This window comes from Lolium rigidum, unplaced genomic scaffold (genome assembly GCF_022539505.1).
Source record: "Lolium rigidum isolate FL_2022 unplaced genomic scaffold, APGP_CSIRO_Lrig_0.1 contig_45171_1, whole genome shotgun sequence".
Classification (NCBI taxonomy): domain Eukaryota; kingdom Viridiplantae; phylum Streptophyta; class Magnoliopsida; order Poales; family Poaceae; genus Lolium; species Lolium rigidum.
Window position 1 is genome coordinate 6,103 of NW_025900610.1, and position 22,110 is coordinate 28,212.

General features: G+C 46.9%; 1 protein-coding gene across 1 annotated transcript; it reads right to left on the minus strand.

The window, feature by feature from the left end:
- Positions 1-19,835: 19,835 nt before the first annotated feature.
- On the minus strand, positions 19,836-21,756 carry LOC124681482 (xylan glycosyltransferase MUCI21-like). The gene has a single exon (XM_047216393.1). The coding sequence runs from the start codon at positions 21,569-21,571 to the stop codon at positions 20,099-20,101; it is 1,473 nt and encodes a 490-aa protein (XP_047072349.1). The 5' UTR covers positions 21,572-21,756; the 3' UTR covers positions 19,836-20,098.
- Between the last annotated feature and the right edge of the window lie 354 nt (positions 21,757-22,110).

Here is a 22,110-nt window from a genome sequence, read left to right on the forward strand (position 1 = left end):
TTGGTACTTTAGTCTCCCCCTCACAATTGGTTTTATTAGTGTACTTTAGCCTATCTTTTTCCATCTTTTCAAGGATGTTTGCAAAATTGGTATAAAAGCCAAGCAACTTATGTTGAATAAAGACTTTCCTAGCTTCTCTAGCTACGTCACCAAATTCTTTAAGAAGGGTTTCTAAAACAAAATCTTTCTTCTCTCCTTCTTCCATATCACAGAGTGTAAGAAACATATGTTGCATTATAGGATTAAGATTAACAAATCTAGCTTCCAACATGTGCACTAAAGAGGCAGCAGCAATTTCATAAGTAGGAGCAAGTTCTACCAAGGATCTATCTTCAAAATCTTTAACCGTACTAACATGAGTGAAAAATTCTTCTATATTGTCTCTTCCAATGATAGACCCATGCCCTACCGGTATATCTTTCAAAGTGAACTTAGGACGAAGCATGATGAAATAAGCAAAGGTAAACTGAATTACATAATGTAAATGCAAGTAACTAATTTTTTTTGTGTTTTTCATATAAAGAAAGCAAACAAAACAGAAAATAAAATAAAGTAAAGCAAGACAATAAACAAAGTAAAGAGATTGAATGTGGGAGACTCCCCTTGCAGCGTGTCTTGATCTCCCCGGCAACGGCGCCAGAAAACAGTCTTGATGGCGCGTGAAGCACACGTCCGTTGGGAATCCCAAGAGAAAGGTGTGATGCGCACAACAACAAGTTTTCCCTCAGAAAGAAACTGTGGCACCCCCGGGATCAGGGTTAGACAAATACCAGATCTTCGTCTGACATAAGCCTAACCTCGAGCTCGGAAGACTACAGTGAGAGAATCGGTAACACAACAGTGACTCTACGACTCAAAAGGATATATTACAACTCTTAACGAGTAAGATCCAAATTATTACACGCAGAGGTCACCGACCCAACATTCAACAAGCAACGGAAGCAAATTCCGTTATTCTAAATAACAAGATAGCAAAGGGCTTAAGAAGCCATAACATAAAGCGACGTCCCAGCCCATAAGTCGCGAGCCGCTGCCTGGGAACTCCAAACTAACCATCGATGTTAACGTAGAAACCACCTTCGGCTGTAGCGACTTCATCTGAAACAAAAGCATGCAAAGCTGAGTACAGGGACTCAGCAAGACTTAGTACAAACTTTTAGCAAAGCGGGTATGCGGGCTTTCTGTAGATCTTCTTTTGCGTAAAGCCAATTTTCCTTTGTAAGATAAGAGAGAAGAGAAGCTCGACTACTCAGAACCTTTGAAAGGGGATAAGAGAGCGACATCTCTATCTCTACTGATCATCATCTTGTATCCACCAATCTTCATCATCTCGAACCACTATCCTCGGATCACCCCCTCAACACCCGAAGAAGGTGTCCGTAAGCACACATTGGTTGCCAAGTTTTACGATTAGATTCATGTTCTCTATGATCTCCACGTCCGTTCCCAAGTCGTCCATAACCGTGGACACGGCTTTTCGAAAAGATTCATAACCCTGCAGGGGTGCACAACTTTACCCACACGCGCCAACCGACTCTTAATGCCAATATATATTAGCTCTCTTCCTTGGAGAGCCGGCAGAGGGTGGTCGACCACGACCTTTACCTTGCTCGTCGCCGAGACCATGAGTCACGCGCTAAGGATTGTTCCGCCGTAACGGGTCAAGTCCCGAAGTCGGTCCTTAACGATGTGAGGCGAGGTGGGTTTCCCCGGAGGCCGCAACCCCCGACCACCACGGCCACGCTTACCTACCTGTTATGTACCTTTAACCCCCAAGAAAAATGCAATGCATATGACCAGGTAACGCGCAAACTATGTGACTCATGGAATCTACTAGGCAAGTTAGTGAGTCGAGAGGGTACCATAATAGGGCCTCGTGTGGTTGTACGCTCGGTCTTGGTTCAAGAGGCGAGAACTCGGTTCCAAGGGTCGGCGAAACGAAACAACCCACCACATCCCAATGTGGCCTCTCGTCCGAGCCTTTAATCATGTTTATCATCATCATCTCTATACTTACCACGTCAACTCTGTCATGCTAGATTCATTTCATTGTAAGGCTCCAGTCCGAAGACCGGAGTAGTAGCGTAACAAACTAAGCATGGCTAAGCATAAGAGATAAAGGCTCTCGCGACGCACACATGCCAAACCTAGTTATGCTAGGAGCAAGTGGATCGGGGTATCGAGGCTAGAAAGGTCGGACATGCAACGGATAGGATAACTCTATCTATCGATAAAAGACAGTTGAATCGTATGCGATATGTAGGAACCACGGATAAAAGCATTTCGAAATCATAGATGAACCAGGTTAGGGCTTGCCTTGTCCCTCGACGGATGAGTACTGTTCTTCGGTGGCGTTGACGTCGGACTCGGCTCAGATCCTATTCGCGAAGAACCAAACACCGGAAAGGGAAATAAACAATCACCACATGGCATAATGCAATGCGCATCCAATATGAATTATATGTCGTATTAAAGGAATTAAGTAAACCCTAGGTGCATCGTCAGATTAAAGGGGTTCCGACATCGGACACCGCCATATGAGAGGGGTTATTAGGGTTCTCTAATAAGCTCACAATTAATTGGTTCAAGCATGTATGAAACATGGATAAACAATTAGGAAATGTTTTTCTGATCATTTTGATATATAATTTCATATTTTTCTGATTTAAAATGAATTATTTATGAATTTCCCAAGTTTAATTCATTTTAAAACAATTTGTGAAAATTATATAAATAATAATAAAGTTGGACCCACATGTCATAATATTATTATTTTCTAGAATATTTATGAAATTATTAAAATCCTGACCAGGGGACCCCACATGTCATATTATTTTTATTTAAATAAATACAGAAATCAATAACAGAAAATACAGAAAATGTAAAAAAGACAATTATGACGTCACGCTGACGTCATGCTGACGTCAGCGCGGCCATGGCTCACAGAGGAGCTCGGGTGATGTTGCAATCCGGCGATTTAGGCAGTAATTCGGGGCGTGCAGGTGGGGAAAAGGCTCCTGGCGACGCGGGCGACCAAATGGAGGCGGCGCCGCCGGCTATTGGCCGCCGGAGCACGGCCGGCGGCGATGTAACGCGGCGGCCGGGGCAGGTGCTGTGGCGCGGCGGCGCTAGAAGGCGAGGGGGAGCAGGGCGAGGGCACGGGGAGGACCGCCTGCTCACCCTGGTGCCTCTGGAGGTGACGGCGAACGCGGGGGAGGTCGGAATCGGCGGCGAGGCGCGGTGGCCGGAGTTGCAGACGAGGCTCGATTCCGGCGACTCGGGGCTCTCCGGCGGCAGCCGTGTGGTGGAGGAGGTGGACGGCGTCGAGGCGGAGCCGTTGGTGGTGGCGGCTGGGCGCGGGGATGCCGGGAACGGCGGCGACGGTGAGCGGCCGGCGCGGCTAGGGTTTGGCCATGTCTCATAGAGAGAGAGCGAGGAAGGAGGGCGCCAGGGGGAAAGTGGGGACGGGAGGAAGAGAAGGGAGGACGGGGCGTCCTCATCCTCTCGCCAGGATAAGCAGGAGGTGGCCGGCGAGCCACCTCGAGCTGCCAGGCAGGTGCTTGCCTGTCGAAAGGAGGAAGAAGACAAGGGGAAATTTCCCCAAAACCCCCTAGGGTTTGAGGGATTTTCTGAAAATTAAAAACAGTGAAGGATTTTGGTATTTTTAGGGTATTTTGACCCAAAATTTTGAGGGGCTTTTTGCACCAAACTTTTGTGAGACCAAAACACAACATTTGCAACTTTGTTTGAACACAATTTTAGTGCAAATTTTCTCAAATTGAATGCAAATGCATGCATGCACATGACAACTTAGCAACATTATTTGATTAACAAAGTTGGTCTGTTACAACTCTACCCCCCTTACAAGAATCTCGTCCCCGAGATTCCTAAGTTTTAGAAAAGAAGGCAGGGTACTCAGATCGGAGACGATCTTCTCGTTCCCAGGTTGATTCTGACTCAGAGTGATGAGACCACTGGACTTTCAGGAACTTGATGTTTTGACGCCGAGTTTTACGCTCAGCTTCATCAAGGATACGGATAGGATACTCTCGATAGGTCAGATCCTCTTGGAGATCAAGTGTTTCGTGATCAACACCACGGATGGGATCTTTGAAGCAACGTTTGAGTTGGGAGACATGGAAGACGTCATGAACTTCAGGAAAAGTTGGAGGGAGTTCCAACTTGTAGGCAAGTGTACCGCGTTTTGCAAGGATGCGGAAAGGACCAACATAGCGAGGAGCTAGTTTGCCTTTTATACCGAAACGGTGGACACCTCTTAAAGGAGTGACTCGAAGATAAGCTTGCTCGCCAACTTCATAGCGAACTTCTTGATGATGACGATCATAACTACTTTTTTGACGAGACTGAGCAGCTTTCAAACGTTCTCGGATAATGCCAACTTGATCTTCTGCTTCCTTGATCATGTCCGGTCCAAAGAACTGTCTTTCACCGGTTTCTGACCAATTCAGAGGGGTTCGACATTTCCGTCCATAAAGAGCTTCAAAAGGTGCCATGCCCAGGCTAGATTGGAAACTGTTGTTATAGGAGAATTCAGCAAATGGGAGGCATTTTTCCCAATTCTTGCCGAAGGATATAACACAGGCCCTGAGCATGTCTTCAAGGATTTGATTCACCCTCTCGGTTTGACCACCGGTTTGGGGATGATAGGCCGTGCTGAAGGAAAGATTTGTTCCCATGGAGTTTTGAAGACTTTCCCAGAATTTCGAGGTAAACAAGCTTCCACTATCAGAGATGATCTTCTTTGGAACACCATGAAGAGAGACTATCCGGGATATGTAGAGATCCGCTAGTTGACTAGCACGAATACTTTCCCGAACAGGAAGAAAGTGAGCAACCTTGGATAGACGATCCACCACTACCCATATGGAATAATTTCCCTTTGGAGTTTTGGGAAGTCCGGTAATGAAATCCATGCCAATTTCATCCCATTTCCATTCAGGAGTAGATAGAGGTTGAAGAGTACCAGCTGGTCTTTGATGCTCAGCTTTTACACGACGGCAAACGTTGCATTCAGCTACGAAGCGAGCGATTTCTCTTTTCATCCGGGTCCACCAGAACCTTTGGCGAAGATCCTGATACATCTTTGTACTTCCAGGGATGAATAGATAGAGGAGACTCATGAGCTTCTCGGAGAATCAGCTCTCTCGAGTTCTTTTTCTTCGGCACCACCAAGCGGTTACCAAAGTAGACAACACCTTGATCGTTGACGGAGAAACATTTAGCATCTCCGCTAGCAATGTTCTCTTTGATCTTAGTGATACCCAAATCACGCTTCGAGCGGCTTTGATCTGGTCTTCAAGAGAGGGTTTCACCTCTAAGTTAGCAAGGAATCCCTGAGGAACAACCTCAAGATTAAGTCGTGCAAATTCCTCATGGAGGGCAGGTTGATATTGCTTGATCATCAGATTGTTGCAATATGACTTCCGACTTAGCGCGTCAGCAACGATGTTGGCCTTGCCGGGCTGATAGTTAAGACCCAAATCATAGTCCTTGATGAGTTCCAACCATCTTGTCTGCCTGAGATTCAGATCTGGTTGGGTAAAGAGATACTTTAGGCTTTGATGATCTGAGTACAACTCGCAACGATTACCGTAAAGGTAAGGTCGCCATTGCTTAAGAGCATGGACAACAGCTGCAAACTCTAGATCATGAGTTGGATAATTGAGCTCATGTGGCTTCAACTGTCGAGAGGCATAAGCCACTACATGGCCATCTTGCATCAACACACATCCGAGCCCTTGAAGGGAGGCGTCACAGAAGATGACAAAGTCTTTGCTTGTGTCTGGAAGGACAAGTACCGGAGCGGTAGTCAGCTTTATTTTCAGTGTCTGAAAACTTTCTTCAGCCTTTTCTCGACCACTCAAACTTCTTATCTTTCTTCGAAGATCAGTCATTGGCTTGGCGATCTTGGAGAAATTCTCGATGTATCGACGGTAATAACCCGCCAATCCAAGGAAACTCCGAATTTCTTTGGCTGACTTAGGAGTCTTCCGATCAAGAACGGATTGAACTTTATCCGGAATGACCGCAACACCTTTTGCAGAGACCACATGGCCAAGAAAGATGAGCTCTTGTAGCCAGAACTCACATTTAGAAAACTTGGCATAGAGACGATGTTCACGAAGCTTGGTCAACACCAAACGCAAATGTTCAGTGTGTTCTTCTTCGGTTTTGGAGTAGACCAGAATATCATCAATGTAGATAATGACAAATTTGTCAAGATACTCCATAAACACTGAGTTCATGAGCCGCATAAAAGTGGCTGGAGCATTAGTGAGGCCAAAGGACATGACGGTGTACTCGTAAAGACCATAACGAGTCATGAACGCCGTTTTTGGAATGTCCTCCGTTCGGATTTTGATTTGATGGTAGCCCGATCTCAAATCCATCTTGGGAAAGACTGTGGCACCACTCAATTGATCGAAAAGATCATTGATTCGAGGTAGAGGATACTTGTTCTTGATGGTTACTGCGTTGAGCGGCCGGTAATCAACAACCAGACGCGGAACATTGGTATCCCTCTTCTTGACAAAGAGTGCGGGACATCCCCAAGATGAAGTACTGGGTTGGATGTATCTTTTCCCTTCTAACTCTTCCAGCTGCTTCTTCAGTTCAACCAACTCTTCTCGAGGCATACGATAAGGACGTCGAGAAACAGGAGCAGTGCCAGGAACCAGCTCGATGACAAACTCCACGCTTCGATCAGGTGGCATGCCAGGTAATTCTTCCGGAAAAACATCAGGGAAGTCACAAACCACCGGAACATCAGAAATTTCAAGCGGAGGTAAGACGTCAAGGGCATACAACTCAGCATCAGGAATATGTACTGCTGATGGAGATGTTGCTGCCGAAGACCAATACAGAATGGAGCTTCCGGAAAGATCGGTCAGAGTAAGAGACCTGGCTGCACAATCAATGACAGACTCGATATTTAGCTAGCCAATCCATGCCCAAAATGATATCAATGTCGGTTGACTTGAGGGCGATGAGGGGAATTGGAAAAAGAAGATATCCAATCTCGATTTTATTCCCATGACTAACCATATTGGTTCGCCAAGTGGAACCCGGAGACTGAACCATTAGAGTGGTAGGCAACTTCACAAAGGTTATCCCATGCAACTGAGCAAAATCTTGGGATATGAATGAATGCGATGCTCCGTAATCAAACAGAACCGTAGCTATAATGGAGTTGATTCGAAGCGTACCCATTATGACGCTTGGATCTGCTTCAGCTTCTTCAGCAGTGACATGGGTCAGACGACCATGACCAGCAACTGGAGGCTTAGTAAACTTCTTTGGTGGTGGAGCACCACGAACAGAAGTATTGTGGGGGCACTCCTTCATGTAGTGACCAGGTTGACCACAAGTGAAGCACGCACCAGTGCCTGGAGTACCCATAGCGGAACGATAGTTTGTTCCGCCGGTATTGTTTGGAGCTTGTGGGAGAGGAGCATAACCAGAAGACTTTGGTGCATTAGGAGCACGAGGCACAACACTGTATGGAATGAAAACACGACGGCGCTGATTGCCTGATCCAGAGGACTGAGAATTATCTCGAGGGCGCTTGCGGGTTTCCTCATACTCCACCTTTCCTCTTCTTGCCTTCATAGCCTTGTTGACAAGATCTTGGCAGGTTGGGAAGTCCAGGAGATGAAGATCTCGACGAAGCTCAGGATCCAGTCCCTTGCGGAACAAGGCTTGCTTCTTGGCATCAGTGGAAGTTTCTTCAGGAGCATAGCATGCAAGACGATAGAAATTACCTTGGTAGTCACAGATAGAACCACTGCCCGCGTCGCCTTCAGAAACTCTTCTCTTTTCTCGTCCATCAGACCCTCTGGGATATGATATGCACGGAAAGCAGCTTTGAACTCTGGCCAAGTTACGACATGACCGGTAGGCTGCATCAACAGGAAATTTTCCCACCATGAACCAGCGGCTCCTTCAAGATGGTAGGTGGCAAAGTTCACCCAATCTGCTTGAGCAGCGTGGGCAACCTCAAGCTCGCGCTCGATGGTACGGAGCCAGTAGTCAGCATCAAGTGGCTCAGTGGAATAACTGAACACTGGTGGGGTGAGGCGGATGAAGCTTCGGATCCCCACTTGTTCCTCATGACGCTGAGCTGTGTTACGCTCAATCCTTTCAAGGAGCCTAATGTTGTCTGCGCGATTGGCTTCGTACATGGCCATAAGTTGGAACATAGAAGGAGGAGGAGGAAGGTCAGGATTCTCCTCGTGGCCATCTCCACGACCATTGCCACGGCCATGACCATGACCACGACCACGGCCAGCACCACTTCTAGTACCGCCTGACATCCTGAGGAGAAAACAAAAACCATGAGACACAGACTCACCGGAAGGATTCAACTGAAGGATAGCATGTACTGAATGCAATGAGCATGCTAAAGGACAAGACATGTGATATGAAGATATATCATCGTATCGATCATAGTAGTTAAACAAGCATACAAAATGTACACACTACTACCCGACTCACAAACCATGAAGATGGAATGCAAAGATGACATACCATCACCATGTCGCATAAAGGCAAACAATTGGATGCTAAGCACCCGAAGCAAGAATAAAGGGACAATGCTTCAGATGAACTGAGGCATTCTGGAAACTCTGAGACAAGCAACCAGATACGGAGTACTGGAGAAAAATAACCCAAACCCGCGTATCCTAGAGATTTGAATTGAGAGGAAAGAAGTGAAATCTTTTTCCAATCAAAACCAGGTAAGATGACTCAGCATTAGAGTGACACCAGGTAAGGAGTAAAAAGAATCCTATTCAGAGTTTTGCAAATAAACTTTAGCTTCCAAATAGTTTTCGCAACAACTAGACTCAACATCGACCGAGTGAACAAGGGTTTCCTACAGACAGTACCCCGCTCCGATACCAAAACCTCGTGGCACCCCCGGGATCGTGGTTAGACAAATACCGGATCTTCGTCCGACATAAGCCTAACCTCGAGCTCGGAAGACTACAAGTGAGAGAATCGGTAACACAACGAGTGACTCTACGACTCAAAAGGATATATTACAACTCTTAACAGAGTAAGATCCAAATTATTACACGCAGAGGTCACTGACCCAACATTCAACAAGCAACGGAGGCAAATTATGTTATTCTAAATAACAAGATAGCAAAGGGCTTAAGAAGCCATAACATAAAGCGACGTCCCAGCCCATAAGTCGCAGTGCTGCTGCCCGGGAACTCCAAACTAACCATCGATGTTAACGTAGAAACCACCTTCGGCTGTAGCGACTTCATCCGAAACAAAAGCATGCAAAGCTGAGTACGTGGACTCAGCAAGACTTAGTACAACCTTTTAGCAAAGCGGGTATGCGGGCTTTCTGTAGATCTTCTTTTGCGTAAAGCCAATTTTCCTTTGTAAGATAAGAGAGAAGAGAAGCTCGACTACTCAGAACCTTTGAAAGGGGATAAGAGAGCGACATCTCTATCTCTACTGATCATCATCTTGTATCCACCAATCTTCATCATCTCGAACCACTATCCTCGGATCACCCCCTCAACACCCGAAGAAGGTGTCCGTAAGCACACATTGGTTGCCAAGTTTTACGATTAGATTCATGTTCTCTATGATCTCCACGTCCGTTCCCAAGTCGTCCATAACCGTGGACACGGCTTTTCGAAAAGATTCATAACCCTGCAGGGGTGCACAACTTTACCCACACGCGCCAACCGACTCTTAATGCCAATATATATTAGCTCTCTTCCTTGGAGAGCCGGCAGAGGGTGGTCGACCACGACCTTTACCTTGCCGTCGCCGAGACCATGAGTCACGCGCTAAGGATTGTTCCGCCGTAACGGGTCAAGTCCCGAAGTCGGTCCTTAACGATGTGAGGCGAGGTGGGTTTCCCCGCAGGCCGCAACCCCCAGCCACCACGGCCACGCTTACCTACCCGTTATGTACCTTTAACCCCCAAGCAAAATGCAATGCATATGACCAGGTAACGCGCAAACTATGTGACTCATGGAATCTACTAGGCAAGTTAGTGAGTCGAGTGGGTACCATAATAGGGCCTCGTGTGGTTGTACGCTCGGTCTTGGTTCAAGAGGCGAGAACTCGGTTCCTAGGGTCGGCAGAAACGAAACAACCCACCACATCCCAATGTGGCCTCTCGTCTGAGCCTTTAATCATGTTTATCATCATCATCTCTATACTTACCACGTCAACCTCGTCATGCTAGATTCATTTCATTGTAAGGCTCCGAGTCCGAAGACCGGAGTAGTAGCGTAACAAACTAAGCATGGCTAAGCATAAGAGATAAAGGCTCTCGCGACGCACACATGCCAAACCTAGTTATGCTAGGAGCAGTGGATCAGGGTATCGAGGCTAGAAAGGTCGGACATGCAACAGATAGGATAACTCTATCTATCGATAAAAGACAGTTGAATCGTATGCGATATGTAGGAACCACAGATAAAAGCATTTCGAAATCATAGATGAACCAGGTTAGGGCTTGCCTTGTCCCTCAGCGGATGAGTACTGTTCTTCGGTGGCGTTGACGTCGGACTCCGGCTCAGATCCTATTCGCGAAGAACCAAACACCGGAAAGGGAAATAAACAATCACCACATGGCATAATGCAATGCGCATCCAATATGAATGATATGTCGTATTAAAGGAATTAAGTAAACCCTAGGTGCATCGTCAGATTAAAGGGGTTCCGACATCGGACACCGCCATATGAGAGGGGTTATTAGGGTTCTCTAATAAGCTCACAATTAATTGGTTCAAGCATGTATGAAACATGGATAAACAATTAGGAAATGTTTTTCTGATCATTTTGATATATAATTTTATATTTTTCTGATTTAAAATGAATTATTTATGAATTTCCCAAGTTTAATTCATTTTAAAACAATTTGTGAAAATTATATAAATAATAATAAAGTTGGACCCACATGTCATAATATTATTATTTTCTAGAATATTTATGAAATTATTAAAATCCTGACCAGGGGACCCCACATGTCATATTATTTCTATTTAAATAAATACAGAAATCAATAACAGAAAATACAGAAAATGTAAAAAAGACAATTATGACATCACGCTGACGTCATGCTGACGTCAGCGCGGCCATGGCTCACAGAGGAGCTCGGGTGATGTTGCAATCCGGCGATTTAGGCAGTAATTCGGGGCGTGCAGGTGGGGAAAAGGCTCCTGGCGACGCGGGCGACCAAAAGGAGGCGGCGCCGCCGCTATTGGCCGCCGGAGCACGGCCGGCGGCGATGTAACGCGGCGGCCGGGGCAGGTGCTGTGGCGCGGCGGCGCTAGAAGGCGAGGGGGAGCAGGGCGAGGGCACGGGGAGGACCGCCTGCTCACCCTGGTGCCTCTGGAGGTGACGGCGAACGCGGGGGAGGTCGGAATCGGCGGCGAGGCGCGGTGGCCGGAGTTGCAGACGAGGCTCGATTCCGGCGACTCGGGGCTCTCCGGCGGCAGCCGTGTGGTGGAGGAGGTGGACGGCGTCGAGGCGGAGCCGTTGGTGGTGGCGGCTGGGCGCGGGGATGCCGGGAACGGCGGCGACGGTGAGCGGCCGGCGCGGCTAGGGTTTGGCCATGTCTCATAGAGAGAGAGAGAGGAAGGAGGGCGCCAGGGGGGAAAGTGAGGATGGGAGGGACAGATGGGAGGACGAGGCGTCCTCATCCTCTCGCGAGGCGAAGCAGGAGGTGGCCGGCGAGCCACCTCGAGCTGCCAGGCAGCTGCCTGCCTGTCGAGTGGAGGAAGAAGACAAGGGGAAAATTTCCCCAAAACCCCCTAGGGTTTGAGGGATTTTCTGAAAATTAAAAACGATGAAGGATTTTGGTATTTTTAGGGTATTTTGACCCAAAATTTTGAGGGGCTTTTTGCACCAAACTTTTGTGAGACCAAAACACAACATTTGCAACTTTGTTTGAACACAATTTTAGTGCAAATTTTCTCAAATTGAATGCAAATGCATGCATGCACATGACAACTTAGCAACATTATTTGATTAACAAAGTTGGTCTGTTACAGAAACCAAGGTTATCGAACCAGTAGGAGATGAAGGCCACGTGAAGGTTGTTGGTGGAGGTGTGTAGTGCGGCACAACACCAGGGATTCCGACGCCAACGTGGAACCTACACAACACAACCAAAATACTTTGCCCCAACTTAACAGTGAGGTTGTCAATCTCACCGGCTTGCTATAAACAAAGGATTAAACATATGGTGTGGAGAATGATGTTTGTTTGCGAAGAACAGCAGAGAACAGAGTTTGCAGTAGATTGTATTTCAGATGTAAAAGAATGGACCGGGGTCCACAGTTCACTAGTGGTGTCTCTCCAATAAGATAAATAGCATGTTGGGTGAACAAATTATAGTTGGGCAATTTACAAATAGAGAGGGCATAACAATGCACATACATATCATGATGACAACTATGAGCTACACTTAGGGCATTACGACAAATAACATAGACCTCTATCTAGCATGCATCTATGCCTAAAAAGTCCACCTTCGGGTTAGCATCCGCACCCCTTCCAGTATTAAGTTGCAAACAACAGACAATTACATTAAGTATGGTGCGTAATGTAATCAACACAAATATCCATAGACGAAGCATTGATGTTTTATCCCTAGTGGCAACAGCACATCCACAACCTTAGAACTTTCTCGTCACATCGTCCTGGATTCAATGGAGGCATGAACCCACTATCGAGCATAAATACTCCCTCTTGGAGTCACAAGTATCAACTTGGCCGAGCCTCTACTAGCAATGGAGAGCATGCAAGATCATAAACAACACATATATGATAGATCAATTAATCAACTTGACATAGTATTACATATTCATCGGATCCCAACAAACACAACATGTAGCATTACAAATAGACGATCTTGATCATGATAGGCAGCTCACAAGATCTAAACATGATAGCACAAGAGGAGAAGACAACCATCTAGCTACCGCTATGGACCCATAGTCCAAGGATGAACTACTCACGCATCAACCCGGAGGCGGGCATGATGATGTAGAGTCCTCCGGTGATGATTCCCCTCTCCGGCAGGGTGCCGGAGGCGATCTCCTGAATCCCCCGAGATGGGATTGGCGGCGGCGGCATCTCTGGAACTTTTCTCGTATCGTGGCTCTCGGTACTAGGGTTTTCGCGACGGAGAGAATAAATAGGCGAAGGGGCAGAGTCGGGGGGCGGCCGAGGGGCCCACCCCATAGGCCGGCGCGGCCAGGGGCCCCACCGCACCGCCATGTGGGGTGGCCGCCTCGTGGCCCCTCTTCGTCTCCTCTTCGGACTTCTGGAAGGCTCCGTGCAAAATAATACCGTGGACTTTTGTTTCGTCCAATTCCGAGAATATTTCCTGTGTAGGATTTCTGAAACCAAAAACAGCAGAAAACAGGAACTAGCGCTTCGGCATCTTGTTAATAGGTTAGTGCCGGAAAATGCATCAAAATGATGTAAAGTGTATATAAAACATGTGAGTAAACTAGCATGTAACATAAGAAATTATAGATACGTTTGAGACGTATCAACCAACTCGTAATCTCCTTCTGGTGCTCCGTCAGTGGCCTCCACTTCATTTTCCCAGTCTAGCAAGGGTGTCGAAAGAAAGTGAGTACAGAGGTACTCAGCAAGTTTAAAAGAGAAAATGTGTTTGATGCACTAACTACGACCATTGATCAGAAAATCTCAGGTCAATGCATATTTCGAAAACATTTCTTCAAAAGATTGATTTTATTCTGAAAACTATGCCCGCCAGTCTTCACAGGTTGAACAGAACTTCACGGAGTTCCTTTCCTGCCGCGTTCGTATTTGCCTTCCCGGAACAGGGAGTGACAGCCACAATTTGATACAATCTGCAGAGGTGCGTTACTTTTCCCATAAGAGAACTTATCCTTGATACCAACCGAGACGCGTTTCTCGTCCACACTTCCTTGGTGCGGGGCTAGGTGTAAGATCCAAGCCAATCACTGCATTCTCCGCGACCTTGCATACCCACCATTTTGTCCATCCGTACATCCCCGATAGACATCTCCCGATCATACGGCTTTACCGCCGATGTACTATGGATAATCCCTCATAGACGGTAGAGCCTCTCATCCACACGGATGGGGATTTTAAAAGATTTCCCAACCTACTGCGGTGTTATTCCCAACAACCAGCCAGACCCTATCAAGTCCGTTGATATGCAAGAGGGAAAAATACAACTAACTTCCCCATATCCATTATAGATCTCATGGTTAACGTGAATTGTACGGCGCTATAATCACTAGACGGCATTCGTGACTAGTCCTAGATTGATAGAACCCTTGCAATGGAACCTCCACCATATCAACACATAATATGGTTCCATTGCCCACCACATAGTCATATTCATAATTGGAAAAGTAACATTTGATTTTCAATGCAGGAATAATAAGTATAGTACTTTTGCGGGTAAATTGATATAAAATAATCAAGATGACATGAGCAAGGGTGAACTTGCCTGGTGACCGCGAGATAGTGCAATTTGATGTGTTGGATGGAACCTGGACCTCGGGTTCTGTAAAGAAGCATCATTATCTGGTAAGGACAATGTTATAAAATCCAAATAATGCATGCATGAGTGTATTATTTCATGTTGAATCCCTTACCCCGAATTTAAGATTTAGGGTTGAGTTAAGTGTTTGTGCCTTTGGCAGTAATTTATAAATTCTTTAAATCCTTTAACATTTTTTTCTTTTCAAAAAAGAAAAGGATTTAAGAGTAATAGAATTTTCCTTTGGAAAATATTTATCTCAATTTTTTTGAAATAATAGAGTTTTCCACCTTTTTGGAAATAAAAGGAATTTTGGAATATTAAGGTATTTCCCTTTTTTGGAAAATCTTAATCTTTCAAAGAAAAGATTTGGGATAATAGAATTTCTTTTGAAAACATTTGAATAACAAATATTTGAATTCATTTGGAATTTTCCTTGATTTTTAAATCCAAGGAAAATTGTTTAAATTCCAAGTTCATTATTAAATTCAAAAATTTCAAAATTTGAACTTTTGTTGTAAATTCTATTTCTTATTTTATTCCTGTTAAGAATAATTTATTATTCATCAAACCTATTTTTCTTGGATTTTTAGAGGTATTTTTCATTATTTAATATTTGGTAGAATTCACATATTAATTAAAAATAGAAAAGACCAAAGTGCCCCTCTTTAGCCCAATTGGGCCAGCCCACTAAAACGGCCCATTTGGCTAGCCCATCTGGGCTCGCCCAAAATGGTGCGGTGGGCACCGAACACGTCGGCCCACCCCCACTCGCTCACTCGCCTCTCTCGCGTAACCCTAACCCTAGCTATGGCGATTCCCGTGGCGACCGTGTCGCCGCCATGGTCGCCGTCGTGCTCCGGCCGTGTCCGGCCGTTCTAGGACACGTTGTTGGTTACATGTTCTCATCCGCGTCGATTTGACTACTTCTTCCTCGATAGCTCATGCGCGACCCTCGCAGACGCCGACGGATCCTTGGCGATCTCCGCCGATCTGCATCTCCTCGCCACTCCTGGGTGTTCGTCGCCTCCCACGCTGGCGTACGTGGCCTGGCACGGGCTTGGCCACGGTATGGTGCCGCCGTGGCTGGCTGTGCCACCGTGCCTCCATGTCTGCCTCCATGATTCGCCAGGTAACCTTCCATTCCTCCTCTTCTACCTCTCTCTACTCCTTCTTCTTCTCGATCTGTGCCTACTGCTTCCTATGCGTATGATGCTGCTGTGCTTGTTGTGCTGCCGTGCTTGCTGAGCTTGCTGCCTTCCTCGTCTAAGCCTACTAATGCCATGATCTGGCTTGTTCATGCTTACTGGTGCTTAGATTATGCATGTGTAGTTCTTCTTGGTACACTGGACTGATGCTATCCTATCTATTCATGATCTGGTGATGTTCATATGCTTACTGGTCCTTATTCATATGCTTACTGGACTTGTTCATTTCATTCTATCTAGTTGTGCTCCTCTGCTATGCAATTACTTGCTAATGGTCTTGCTATTGACCTAGGTTAGCACTACTGACACTCATGTGCCATGTATTGGCTTCAATTGATCCAATTCTTGGATCACTGCATGTCTTTGATGCTCTGCTATGCCTGGTGCTTGATCTATTTGATCCATTTGATCAATCATATGCTAGTGGCTAATTACTAATTAAATCCTTGGCTAAATGAATGGCTTGTGCTAGCTTCTGCTGTGACTTATGCTTGCTAATGATGCTCAAGTGTGTATGTGTTCTTGTTGCTGTCCATAGCTCATTGGACATGATCCAATGGCTAGGATGCAATGGTGCATGATGATGTTGCCTCTCAGTGATGTTATTGCATTGTTCATGCATGGATTACTATATATGTGTACTTGGGTGAATTATTTATGGATGAACTGCTTATGCAGTGTTGATTAAATACATTGATGTGCATGATTTGATATTTCCATGATCAATTTGGAAATAAATAAAGTCCGAATCCATTTCTGGATAATGATGACTTATGATCTTGGCTTAAATGGATGGATGTGTGGTTGATGTGACCACGGTAGCATTGCTACTGCTTGGTTGCTCACACAGCTTGTCTAGTTCTTGTTGGCTACTCATCTATGCTTGCACAGTAGGGAATCATACATGATATGAATGCCACTATGCTTGCCTGTGAAGAAAAATAGGGTTAACTGATGGTTTCCTTGGCTAGGATCTTGCTAGGTAGTGTTCGGTAGCTTCTAGTTCCTATAGATTCTCTACTGGTGCTATCTGTGCATTTATCTTTGCTTATTTGCACATGAATAGTGTCTAGATGGTTTTGGGCTCTAGCTGCCATTTCTGCAAGTGATCCTTGGTGAACACCAAGTGATGACAATCCCACGATCATCTGCTCATCTCATGCCTTGTGTCATGCAATATTTATGAATTGGATCCACTGGATCCTCTCCAGGTACTTGCTATACCTTGTTCCAGCTCCTAGATGGTTTTGCTCAACCGCTGGTGAGCTGTTGCTTGATGATTTGATTACTTGCCCTGCTCCTCTTAGCTCCTGGTGATCTTGCTTAAGTCCCCATGTCTTCTGTTGGGTTTTGGTTGGTTGATTTGGATGGATAAATGGTTTCAGTGGTTCGTTTTGTTGTTCTTGAGCAAGAACAGGATGAACTATGCATTGTTCCTTGCTGGTTACTGGATGAATGGTTATCTGGTCGACTTGCGACTTATTCCTGGGTGTTCTACCCTTTTATACTGCATGTTTGTGCACCATGGCTGTGACACACAAGTCTGGCATGGCTTGGTGACTAAGCCAGGCCATGGCTTGCTGTTGGATGCACAGCAGCTCTGTGAGCTGTGTGATCCTTTGGTGAAACTTGAGCCCCTATGTGGCTCAGATTTGGTCTGCTGGAGCCTATCTTGGTTTTGGCCAAGTTTTGAACATTGCCAAGTGTCCTTGACACTTGGTTTTAACCCCCTGTCTAGTTTCTCACTTGACTTAACCCCCTATCTACATTCCTAGAATGGAGACTTTTTCCTACCACACGAAAGCCAACATGTATGCATGTGTCTGATAAATTATGGCCATCTATTTTTTATAAACAAAAGATATATCAATATGGATTTGATATCAATTACATGCGACCTCTACAACAATATAATGTCTACATTACTGTTGGAGATATGCGCAAGAGGCAAGTGGTTATTATTATATCTTTGTGTTTATGATAAATGTTTTCATCGCATGCTATAATTGTATTAACCAGAAACATTAATGCTTGTGTATTTTTTAAACATAAAAGAGCCTCTAGTAAGCCTCTTGTTAAACTAGCTTGTTGATTAATAGATGATCATAGTTTCATGATCATGAATATTGGATGTTATGAATAACAAGATCACATCATTAGGTGAATGATGTGATGGACATACACACATAGTAAGCATAGCATATGATCAAATCATTAAGTTTGTTTTGCTTCAAGCTTTAAGATACATAGTAACCTAATCCTTCGACCATGATATCATGTTAATCACCTACACCGGATGGATGCTTTGTATTTCTGATGTTTTGTATTTCATAAAAGTTGTACGGGAAATATTCTCGTAATTAGACGAAACAAAGTCGTAGTCAATATTTTACCGTAACGAAGATTAAGTCCGGAGGAGAGACGGAGAGGCCCCATAGGGCGGCCAAACCACCCCATGGCGCGGCCAAGGGTGGGCCCGCGCCAAGGGGTGGTGTGGGCCCCCAGGCGTCCACTGACCTCGCCCTTCCACCTATTTATTCATGATCTCGGGAAAAACCTAAACACCCGAGCCTCCATCCACGAAAAGTTCCATCGTGGCCACCATCATGGACCCTAGCTCGGGAGGGTTCTGAAGCTCTTCCCGACACCCTGCCGGAGAGGGAGAGAGGGAGATCATCACCGGAGGCCTCTACATCGCCATGCCCGCCTCCGAAGTGATGCGTGAGCAGTTCATACTTGGACTATGGGTCCATAGCAGTAGCTAGATGGTTGTCTTCTTCAATTTGTGCCTCATGTTTAGATCTTGTGAGCTGCCTATCATGATCAAGATCATCTTTATGTAATGCAACATGTTGTGTTTGCTGGGATCTAATAAATATGGAATACTATGTTGAGATTGATTATATACTTGTCATATGTTATTTGTGATCTTGCATACTCTCCGTTGCTAGTAGATACTTTACCTTCTCGATAAGGTTTCCTTCTTACCGATCTCGTGATTTAGTTGTGTGACCAATTTATAGCATAGATGGACATACTACGAAGAGAACTTTCGAGTGAGTAACTTCATTGTGTCGTTCAAAAAAAGCTTAAACCCTTGCATGTTCTCATCATCGTTCTTGCTTGTTTCTTGGTTCTTATCTACATGATATTTAGAGCTTGTGGTTATTCGCGTGGCAAGATCTAATCCATCAAAAACGGATTTTGTACAAAAAAAATTGTTGCATTTTTTATAGTGGAGTTTTTACCGTTTGTTTGTTTTTAGATTTTCCACCTCTAAATTCGTGGAGAAGTCTCCTCTATTTGTTCTTAAGATTTTTATTATGTTTCCAACAAAATTAGTTTCACTTCGTAAGGAGTTTCCAATTTTAAGATATTGCAGTTTTTGTAAAAGGAGTTTTTGGAGCAGAAGTTCTGCTCTAGTGGGATGGAACTTCCACCCACCGGCAAAGAAATCGATCATGCAGTTTTTGTAAAGAGAGGTTCATTTGTTTTTGATGAAATTCGTTGACGTTTGGTTCAGTGCTCGTCCCATATTTTTTTGCTCAAGTTGCTTGGTGAGAAGAAACACTTGCTGGCAAGCAAAGTTGGCATCTGAGTTTTCTGATAAAACGTCCGCAGCATCCGTCAGTGGAGGTGCTACATCTGGAACTAAAAGCTTGAACAACAGGCACTTTCACAAGTTTGGTAACGGCTATCCAAATCTACAAGAACCTTCCCATCAACACGAGAAGAGACCACGCATATAGACCGTTGTTTCTTCTATTTGCGATGTTGTCTATGTTGGATTTCCTACATCGACAGCACACCTTCCAATCTCCAACTCAAAGCATCGTCAGATTGTTCAGATGTCTCTAGCAGTGAGGCTAACCTCAACAAAGCAGTTGGCACTTTAGATTCTTTGCCAACAAATTTAGCACGGGTAGCATGCTTGGAGGCCATGGCAACTTTTGTGCTAAATAAAATGGACACGACTATTTTTCTTAGAAAAGGAGATAGACGCCGTGACCCGTGGGAATTGCTAACACCAGTCACTTTATTTAGATAGCCAAGAATTCCTTTGTTTATGTTCAACACGGGAATTGCTAACACTAGTAGTCACTTTATATTCAACAAGAATTGAACAACCGGCTCGGTTTTGTTTATGTTCCTCCTAACTCTTCTTTAGGCTACGTGTCTCCAACCATAACGCTTACGCTTCTGTATTCTGTTTTTCCACGCTAAAAAAAACTCTATTCTGCTTCACACATGTGAAAACAAAAAGATCTCACTCACACCTTGTAAACAGCAAAATAATTTGTCTATACAGTATCCACACCACCCATGTTACGAACTACTACAATGGTTAGCTCTGTTGGCGGCGCCTCTGCGCCGCCCAGTGGCCGTACGCCTCGCGCAGCCGGCGCCGGAACCGCGGCATGTCCAGCCGCACATTCTGGCCGTCCAGGTACACCTTCTTGGTGACCTGCCAGCCGTTGGCGTTGACGGTGACCGGGTCGGTGAGCACCGGGTGGTCGCTGGAGTAGCGGCGGTACAGCGAGCTCTCGGACGGGAGGATCTTGTAGGGGATGTAGCGCAGGCCGAGGCGCCCCGCCGGCTGGCCGTAGTAGTTCTCAGCGGCCCAGTCGGTGCCGAGCGGGACGACCTGGATGAAGACGGAGCCGGGGCGCATGAAGAGGAAGTGCGTCATGGCGGCGCCGTGCACGCCCACCATGACGTCCGACCCGTTGAGGACGCGGTACATCTGCGCAAGCTCCGTGTCCGGCCGCGGCTGCAGCAGGTCCACTTGGAACCCGGCCTCCGCCGCCGCGCGCGCCAGCTCGGCCTCGTTCTCGATCGCGCGGGACCCGTTCCGGGACACGATCGTCAGCCGCGGCTTGTCGTCCGTCGTTTCTTGAGGGTGCCATTTGCTCGTCGCTTCCGCTTCCGCGGCGGCCTTGGCCTTCTCCTCTTCCTCCTCGACGAGCACCTTGATGCGGCCGCGGTAGGCGTCGTCGAGCATCTGCCGGAAGTCCCGGATGCCCTGGGATCCCGGCATCCTTGACGCGTCGATGGCGAGCTCGTCGTGGATGCGCAGGCCGACGACGGCCTCCGGGAAGCAGTGCGTCCGGTTGTCGTTGGCGAGGTTGACGGGCGCGTGGGCGGAGAGCTGCTCCACGACGTGGCCGTACTTGGTGATCCACCAGTCGTGGTACTCGAGCATGACGAAGACCACGTTCCTGTCGTAGCGGCGCGCGGTGATGTAGAGCGGGATGATGCCGTCGTTGAACTCGTGGTAGACGTTGCCGGTGTACCCGCCGGTGGAGAAGACGACGGCCGGGACCTCGTGCCGGACGTCGCAGCGCGAAGACGCGCCGGGCGCCTCGGGGACGGCGCGGAGGCGGAGCTCGTCGATGGTGCTCATGACGCTGGACTCCCACTTGCGGGTGTAGGGCCGGATGCGCTCGTCAGCGGCGGAGGAGGAGTTGGTGGCGGGCAGGAGCAGGAGGAGCGAGTTGGAGCGAGGCTGTGTGCGGACGTCCCCGCGCATGACGCATACGTCGGTGCGCTTTGCGGTGCGGTCGCAGCAGATGGTGCCGTTGGCCACCGCGGAGCATGGCGCCGGTGGCGTCAGCTCCTGGCCGCAGCGCGTACTCCCGAGCTGCTGCAGGAGGTCGTCCATGGCGGCGGAGAAAGCCGGGCTGGTGGGGAGGAGCAGCAGCAGGCAGGAGGCGAAGGCGAAGCTGGCGAGCATGAGCAGGAGCGCGTCGCCGCCCTTGCCCTGCTGCTGCTGCTGGTTGTGGTGCAGCAGCGGGCTCGCCCGGTGGTGGTGCACCATTGTCGGCCAGTAGCTCACCTTCTCCGATCAGAATTCAGCACGTACGATCAAATCCCACTTCCTCCGATCAGAATTCAGCACGTACGATCGTGCGAAACAGCGACGGAAGCTTGCCCTTTGGAATGCGCGCGTACGTGTTGTGCTTTGGTGCCGGATGGCGTGGTGTTGTGGTGTTGTGTTTTGGTGGCGTCTTGTCTGCTGATAAGAGCGCGTTTGTTCCGGTGAGATAGTTGTTGAGCTCGTTGCTTCAGCGGGAAGAGAAATGTCTGCGCGGCTGAGGGCTGACCGACTCACTGGAAACCGACTGGCAACGCAATCTGGACGGCGCCCGGGTGCTGGTGGCACCCAACGAAACTGCGTGGCGCGGTTGGCGTGTGCACTCGCGAGTTGCCTGCCCCATTTTTCCCATTCTTTTGGATTTTTATGTCACCTTAACGACATCTCTATCTAACACATGATATAATAGTGGAATCGCTAGTTCCCGGTAGACAGAGAAGGAATTTCGTGCTCAGTAGGTAAGTTGGGACTGCAACTATGAA